The sequence below is a fragment of the Acipenser ruthenus genome, chromosome 5 (assembly GCF_902713425.1).
Source record: "Acipenser ruthenus chromosome 5, fAciRut3.2 maternal haplotype, whole genome shotgun sequence".
Taxonomy (NCBI): domain Eukaryota; kingdom Metazoa; phylum Chordata; class Actinopteri; order Acipenseriformes; family Acipenseridae; genus Acipenser; species Acipenser ruthenus.
The window spans coordinates 83,159,602-83,168,533 of NC_081193.1; the positions used below are offsets into that span (position 1 = coordinate 83,159,602).

General features: G+C 38.3%; 1 protein-coding gene across 1 annotated transcript; it reads right to left on the minus strand.

Moving 5' to 3' along the window:
- Window positions 1–358: 358 nt before the first annotated feature.
- ostm1 (osteoclastogenesis associated transmembrane protein 1) lies at window positions 359–8,512 on the minus strand. The gene is made up of 6 exons (XM_034003743.3): window positions 8,010–8,512; window positions 7,347–7,461; window positions 6,907–7,001; window positions 5,457–5,570; window positions 3,539–3,704; window positions 359–1,459 (listed from the first exon to the last, which is right to left on the minus strand). Exons 1-6 carry the CDS (start codon window positions 8,409–8,411, stop codon window positions 1,410–1,412), a joined length of 942 nt encoding a protein of 313 aa, XP_033859634.2. The 5' UTR covers window positions 8,412–8,512; the 3' UTR covers window positions 359–1,409.
- Between the last annotated feature and the right edge of the window lie 420 nt (window positions 8,513–8,932).

Genomic DNA, 8,932 nt, shown 5'->3' on the forward strand with positions numbered 1-8,932 from the left:
TTCCTGGGTGGTTGAAGGCACTGGGCTTCGCCTCGTGGTTCGTAATGCACGTAGGACGTGTAGTAATTATATATCTACTGAACATCCTGTGTGTTATCCAGTACTTGCATGCAATGCTCTGACCCTTTTACTCTCATAAAGCATGACACTAAGCTGTATAGCGTTTTAATGCCAGGCTTCCATGTCTGGTTAATTTGTCCTGTTATTTATTGTTGAAGTGATTACTTGAATCTGTCATACAATGTACCAGCAGCTGTCTGGTTGTGTTGTCTTGCCAAGATGAGGCTACATTTCCTGACTAAATAAATAAATATCTTGATGATGAAGAAGCAAATTAATTAACACAACAAAGACCTGAAACTGTTTAAGCAGCAATTTATTTCTTCTATTGGAAAAAAAGAGGTTCATTTTTGTAGAAATATACAATGTAAACCTTTAATGGCACAGAATAACCAAATCCCAAATACTGATAATTTAAACAGTAGTTTCTATGACACGCCCTTTTGAGGATTATGCATTTTTTAAATTTCATGCTCAAAAAAAAAAAAAACACTACTTGTGGCAAAACGTCCTAATTTATAACTACAAAAACAAAACAAAAAAAAACAGACGCTTGATTTAAAAATAATTAAGTAAAATTAATCCAGGTTAATGCACATACCATAGTTTTAAAGTACAAAATAACAAAAAAAATGTTGGTAATTACTTATTGATAAAACTGCATAGAAAACAACAAAAGTTATCAGTTATTGTTTGTTTTGTTATTTGGTACGTTTTCAAATCCCCAACGCTATAGGGGCAGAGAAGCCATAATTGAAATGTAATCAAGGGTAAGTGTACAAAGCCCTATTACTGAAGCCTACATTACTTCCATATACAGTTTAACACACAATCATTAAACTTTCTGTATTCCACCATGTTTCTGTCATTATCAAAAACAGAAATGACTGGCTGTGATGTATACAGGTTAACCTAGTGGTTAGAGATGAACGTGAAGATTTGTTTTTTTGAATCTCAGGTTCTTACTGTGAAACATCATCTTTTTTAGCCTCCGCCCCTCCCGTCTGTAAAACTGGTTTGTAAGACCCCTCTGGAAACAAATCTTAAATAATGCAAATAATCCTATTGCCGCTGGTTACCAAATTGCTGAAGATTTGTATCCCACCTTCTTGTTAGTTTGTAATGAAGAAAGGGCAGCTTCAGGAGGCCAAGTAAAGTGAATAGGATTTAACGCTATAAATTAAAAGCAATAACCTCACCCCCCCCCCCCCCCCCCCAAAAAAAGGTAGCATTTATGTCCTTTTAAACATTTTTGCAGCAGTTACATGTCACTTCACATAATACTGACAAAATGTCTCTTCACTCCCATGTTTTCTGCTTCCACGGTTTTGTTTGATCAGTGCTCAGCTTTATTTGTCTTGAATGTTCATCAGATTGTTGCTTGATTTTGCACGTTTAGCTGTAAAACAAGAAGGGCACAGATAGATATCAAAGTGTGAATGAAGTACACTGAGCATGCGCATCCAGTGCTTATGAAGCACAGCGGAGTGACTGCAGTCAGACATTATGCCAGCAGGCACGACAATCCTGAGCTGAAGAGCCCCTGCCATTCAGACCTGAGCCTCTCAAGAGCAGTGTCTGCCAATTATGCCAAAAGTCAGATGTGGGCAAACGTCTACTGGAGGCCAGACTGAGGCCAGAGGTGAAAGGCATGAGAACCTCCTGATCTGTTTCTACGATTCCTAATGATCATTGCTTGTGTCTGCAGCCCAAAGCAGAGCTCCACAAGAAACATGAACCGTATTACTCCTTGGTTAGAAGCTGGAACTCACAGGGTACACACCATGTTAATGTGTTGTGTATAACATGTCCTGTACACTATGGCTCTCCATAGAGCATAGAGAAAAGGAGCGGGACAGCCCTACAAACTCATAATCTAATAGAAAGGGTTTTTAAGAGAACGCTGTGTGTAGCATTATGTTCCCCCTTTGAAAACAAGATTATATTATTTTGTTTCAAACTCATAGCTCAGTCAACCTTACAGACATGGCTTGCAGGTCACATTGTTAAAAGTGTGGAGCCAGCCATTGTGCTGCTGAAATTGCCCTCCTCTGGATTAGAAGCAAACTGAGGTGCTAGCTTATTTGTGTGCATTAAAGTTGCACTTATCTGGGTATTGACTCCTTCCCCCTCTGTCCCCTTTACATCCAGTGCCCAAGCCACAGTCTCCTTAACAAGCAGAAATACAGAGCCTCGAAGTAAGCACGGTGAATTTTTTAAAATGGAGAAAACACATGTTTATGTTACAAAACCAGAACCAAACAACCCAGTTAAATAATGAAGGCTCTCTCAAGCACTTTCAGGTTGTCTGTTTCTCATTGTGCAACATTAACAAGGAATGTTCTCCTGTGTCAAAAAAACAAACAAAAAAAAAACATATGGGCAACAAGTAACCCGTAAATTACAGACAAACTGACGCTACAGAATTTCCATGGAACAACTAAAGTGCATGTTGGAAGTCATAAACAGGTGCTGTGATGTGTAACAAGAGGAACAGCTCACGACAATATCAGCAATAGCTGCACAAAGAGAACGACATTCCTCCGTCCAAGACAGCAACCAGCAGAAAGGTTATTAGAACTAAGATTTGTGTGGGACAGTTGGAGGCTGCTAGTGATTCTCCTTATATTCCCACCCTAGATTGCTACAACTACCCTTCGACCTGACATTGTCCTGTGGTCAGCCTCAGCACGCCTTGTTCTCCTGGTGGAGCTAACAGTGTCCAGGGAGGATTCAATGGATGATGCATACAAAAGGAAGAAACTCTGGTACGCAGAGTTAGCCACCGCGGTGGAACAGTGGGGGTGGAGAGTCCGAGTGTATCCAGTAGAGGTGGGTAGCCTGGGATTCGTTGCGCACTACATGACATATGAAGTTAACATCTATGAAAGGAATAGATGGCGAAGGAAAGTAAACTGGCCTGGATTCAGCCATCAGCACCAGACCAACAGGAAATCCACTAAGTGAAAGTGCTAAAAGCTCATATATTACAGCAAAGCTATGTCTTGGTTGGTCTCCACCATTACTATCTCATTTTATCTTGGTGACAGCCAGGTCCAATATTAGCATTAGCAAGTAAATAACAGCTACTCTCGTGTAATAAAAATCACAAGTTCATTTGAAGCTTTTGTTTCTGTTTAGAAGGTATGTTCTTTAGTTTTCCAATTGCTGTGTGCACTTTAAATAGACCTTGAGATGGAACTGGATATACATCAGCCCCTTTTAAATTAAAAAAAAAAAAAAAAAAAAACTGTGGAGGAAAAATGCATGAGGAATTCTAACTGAAGCCAATTGTCTATGAACAATTTCAGACATTAACTACCACTATTCACATGTTTTACTCAAAACAATAAAAACACAGATGAGAGACTTTACAGGGTGCATTGTCCGGCTGGGCATCTCCGGTCAAAATACCTCAACAATAACCTGTATGTTCGCTGGCAGGGTTCTGCATAGCCGCATTAAGCTGGTTACTCACGGGGTATGAGCTTGCGTTTCTTTTGTTTGGAGTGAAGGAAGCTACTCAAGTAGAAGATGACAGGCAGAAAGAGCATGAAACTGGACACTGCAATGACGGGGACCGTCTCTTCCCGGGGGAACGAGCAATTGAAATTCTTGCTCCACAGTCTGCGGGTCATATTCATCTGAAACGGTTCAAAACAAGAGCTAATGAAACAACAATGAGGCCTGTCTTTTCAGAGAGCACCACCAGTACAAATGAAACTGGAATGTTGTGCTTCCTGTACAGACGACTCACATGAATGTACAAAAAAAAAAAACACACGAGTATGTCTTCAATAACACTATGTAACACAATTTTTGTTCCTGGGTAGTAAGTGTTATTTCCTAATTGCTTATGCCTCAAAAGTATAGAAAATGGCTATTATTCCCCATAAAGTTTGCTTTTGTGACCAGGACAGTGATATTTTGAAATTTACCTATTTCCAATGAGAAAACGGGCGAATTTGTGTCTTTTCATTCACATAAAGTCAGAAAAAAACAACATATGACATGTATTTATACTAAAGTAATACAAAAATGACTACAAAAGATTTAGAAGTGAGTAGTTTTTCGAGATTTACGATTATACTGTAAATCACTTTCACGAATCAGTCTCCCATCATGTTCTCGTTATACTGTCCTTGGTAGCGGCGTTCAAAGTCCAGTATATCCTGGTGGAAGCGCTCGCCTTGTTCCTCCGAGTACGCTCCCATGTTCTGTTGTGCCGTAGTTCTTCACCAGAGTCTCAACCAGCTCCACATAGTTTTCGGCCTTGTGATTGCCCAGGAAGCCCCGAACCACTGCGACAAAGCTGTTCCAAGCCGCTTTCTCCTTACTAGTGAGCTTCTTGTGGAATTCATTGCACTCCAGGATCTTCTTTATCTGTGGTCCAACGAAGACACCGGCTTTGACCTTTGCCTCAGACAGCTTAGGGAAGAAGTCTTGAAGGTACTTGAAGGCTGCCGACTTCTTATCTAGAGCTCTGACAAATTGTTTCATAAGGCCCAATTTGATGTGCACTGGTGGCATCAGCACCTTCCGGGGGTCCACCAGTGGCTCCCACTTGACGTTGTTCCTCCCCACAGAGAACTCGGTCCGCTGTAGCCAGTCCCGTCTGTGGTAGTGCGCCTTGGTGTCCCTGCTGTCTCAAAGGCCATATCCTTGATGCTCATCTTGATAAATTCAAGGAGAACATGGGAGCGTACTCGGAGGAGCAAGGCGAGCGCTTCCACCAGGATATGCTGGACTTTGAACGCCGCTACCAAGGACAGTATAACGAGAACATGATGGGAGACTACATTTGGTGGCTGATTTGTGAAAGTGATTTACAGTATAATCGTAAATCTCGAAAAACTACTCACTTCTAAATCTTTTGTAGTCATTTTTGTATTACTTTAGTATAAATACATGTTAATTTGGATTCATATGTTGTTTTTTTCTGACTTTATGTGAACGAAAAGACACAAATTCGCCCGTTCTCATTGGAAATAGGTACATTTCAAAATATCACTGTCCTGGTCACAAAAGCAAAGTTTGTGGGGAATAATAGCCATTTTCTATACTTTTGAGGCATAAGCAATTAGGAAATAACACTTACTACCCAGGAACAAAAAAATAAATAAAATTGTTACACGGTGTAATCTTACTCTGCCATTCCATTCGATCTGAATTGTAAACATATTGCACTAGTCACACAGTTTTTAACCCAATTATGTCCCATGTTGTACTGTAGCAATATATTGCTTAATATGGTCAACATTGTGGCTTTTCTGCAAGTGCCAAAAATGATGGCAGGGTTATTAGTTAAAATCTGAATTATTCATTAAAACAATTACGTTGTTCTTGCTTGGTCAAAGAGCACTTGTACCAGAGAAGATTATCATATGAATACTTACTGCATCCTCAAGATCTATGCAAAGTGTGAAATTCTTTTCCATCTGGCTGTACAGCTCACTGAGCCTGCTGTAGTTTCCTTTGCATTGTTTACACAGTTCAGAAAGGTTTCCTGACTAGAAAATAATATGCGTTACATTGATTATAAACAAAACACCTACAGTCTTCGTCTTCAAAATAACAGATCTGTAGGAACCAGCATCACGAAATGTATATATATATTACAATAAAATAAAAGTAAAAAAGAATAAACAAGCATGCCAGTGTAAACTCAACATAAGAGCGATCAGTGACATGGACATTTTTTTCACATCACTGATTTTCCTCTATTGGCACAGGAAATTTAGTGCCAATACATGGTAAAATGGATTCCCTAGCATACCAAAAGATATTGGACAATCATCTGAAACCCTCCGCTACAAAACTTGTTTTAAAGAGCAACTGGACGTTCCAACACGACAACGATCCAAAGCACACATCAAAATCTACTTTAGAATGGTTAAAGAATAAAATCAAGGTTCTGGAATGGCCTAGTCAAAGTCCCGATCTAAATCTGATTGAGAATCTTTGGTATGAGTTGAAGAAGGCTGTGCACAAGAGAAGTCCTCGGAATTTGAATGAACTGGAACAATTTTGTGTTGAAGAATGGTCAAAAATCACTAAAGAATCATGCCAAAAGCTCACTGACAAATATCCTAATTCTTTAAAAGAGGTTATTAATGCTAAAGGTGCCTCAAGTAGCTATTAATTTAAATTTCCTTGTCAGGGTATGAATAATTCTGCATTAGCATTTTTGAAGTTTTGCAAAATAAATCATTGTAGACATCTATTTCTTGTAACTTTTTCCTCATCCACAAAAACAAAAATATTTTGTAGCAAAACTTTTCCTAAAGTTCTTTGTTTCCGAGAAATTTCTAGAATTTATAAATTTCCATTCGGGTATGTAAACTTTTGACTACAACTGTATATAGTTGCCCTGGATAAGGGCGTCTGCTAAGAAATAAATAAAAATAATAATAATAATAATAATAATAATAATAATAATAATAATAATAATAATAATGTAAGTGTTATATATAGACAAACAGGCAGACAAACAGACAACCTCCATAAACCCCCTAGTTTAATTTGACAAGGGGTTCATTTGGTAAATAGAAAATAAATAAACTTGAGTATCAGTATTTATTGTTATTTTGAATAATAATAATAATAATACAAAAGGTTTAACCGGGCTTTACTTCTGCACATAATCAGGGTGAAAGGATGCAGCTTTTAAAATACAAATCCTATATATTTTGTATACACATTGTGGCTACGTACAGTACAGGAGAACAGTAGAAGGTTGCCATGGTATTAAAATATAAACAAAGTGAAAGAAACACCAAACAAAAGTGTCAAGCGCATTAGTGAAAGACTTTATATTTACACAGTATCTCTTATGCTATCATTTACCTGTTGAAACTTCTGAAAGCAATCCAGTGACTGATTGAGTGCGTTCATAAAGTTGAGTGTATCATTGGAAATGCTGTCCTCCTTAGTTAAACACCCTAAAACAAAAAACAAAAATAAGTGAAAGAAAACAACACTGAGGAAAGCACTAGCCGAAATGTTTGGCAACTGTCTTAGAAGTTTACCTTAAGAGTATAGAAGTTATGGATGCAATATCCTTTTAAAATTTAAAATTTAAATAACTGTCATCATTTCTAAAGGTGATCGTTTGAAAACTACACTATTTCTTCGATGTTTGTTTTTTTCTTCCAGTAGGTATCTGGAGCAGGTTCAAATAAATGTAATCTTCAGGCTCTGTATCAAAACACAACAGTGTGACAATAGCAAGAACTTGCATGGAACATGCAAACTTGGCCAACAATAGTGCCAGAAGTACTACTTACTTGAACATTCAGATTTGCCCCAGAACCCATTTAGAAACTCGTAAACAGAGACAATGACCTGCAGCCTGTCTGACCTTAGCAGAGTGTCTCTGCAGCTCACATTCACCTGGCTTTCCTGTTGGAAACCAAAGGGTACAGAACAACATTTTAGATTCCCGAGATTATATATATAATATATATATTACATGTGTTAACAGAGGGGTGGAGATATCAAGGTCTAGGACCATAGGCCCGATTATTTCCACTTCCGAATGCAATTGAACATTGCTGGATCCTGTTGAAGAAAGAAGATGGTCACCAAATAATGATCTGTGAAGAGTGACAAAGAAAATACATCCCTCAGACCAAAAACAAAAAAACCTTGTACATGACAGAACTAATTATCTGGAAGCTGTAAGAAATCCAAAAGGCATTCATATAAATGTTTAATAAAGATACAAGTTTGATACAACTATTAATCTCCATTCACTTCCTGTGTTACAGGTAATAGGACCCCTTCATAAACTGTCGATTTAAACTGTTCTGATGTTTTCAATTTACACAGCTAGCATCAGCCACAAATAATAACCTTATTTCGACTGCAGACGGTACATTCTGGGGAGACCAATGTTTATCAGCCTCGTAACCTAGACAGCACACAGTTAAAACATTAACATAACATACCTGTGAAATATTGCGATATACTTCCTGGAGGTTGCTGAAGTCTTGGTAACAATTCTCACACACCCGGACAGGACGGGCGTTCCTCAGGGTGCAGTCTACGTGCGAAACGCATTTAATGCTAAAACTATGAAGGAGCTCCAGGCATTGGTTGCTGACCTCAAGCTGGTCTAGAAAACCCAGCGAGAACTGTCCGAGGGAGTATGGAGACTGGTCATCGGCTTCTGGTTTGGCGAGACTCCTCAGCACATCGTTTCTAACCCATTCCGCGTCTTTTAAAGGCAGGTTCGTCTCTAATGTAGTGCCCTCGCTCACCTCCACGAACAGCAGTGAAATCGCAGACCCAAATATGAACAAAAGACACATTTTTATCTCATAAAACTGAAATTTCACCACTTCACGCATACCCTATCCTAATACTTCCTGTTTCTTTTTCAGCGCAGCAGTCATGTGATTGTTAAGATCACATGTCTCTTCCAAATTTAACCAACACATGACAGACTCCTGCAGATGAGATAGTGGTTAATTTGTGCTTGCTGCTGTGTGTTTTTCTAAATGTTCTTAATCTTTATGCAGTGCTATTATTAGACCTGAGCTGTTTTTGGTTGCGCTTGGCCACCTCTGCACATAAACCGATGACTTGGAATATATATATATATATATATATATATATATATATATATATATATATATATATATATATATATATATATACACATACACACACACACACACACACAATCTCTTAATTGCTGATAGATGTAAATGGTAACTTAGGAAGACAAAGGTTGTTTTTGTTTGTTTGTTTTGTTTTTTTTCAAACCGTATAAAAGGTAGAGACACTGTTTAAATATTTGTGTTAATTTGACTGGAAACGACTGCCAAGAATGAGTCAACGCAGCAATGTTTCACTCTGAAGCACTCAC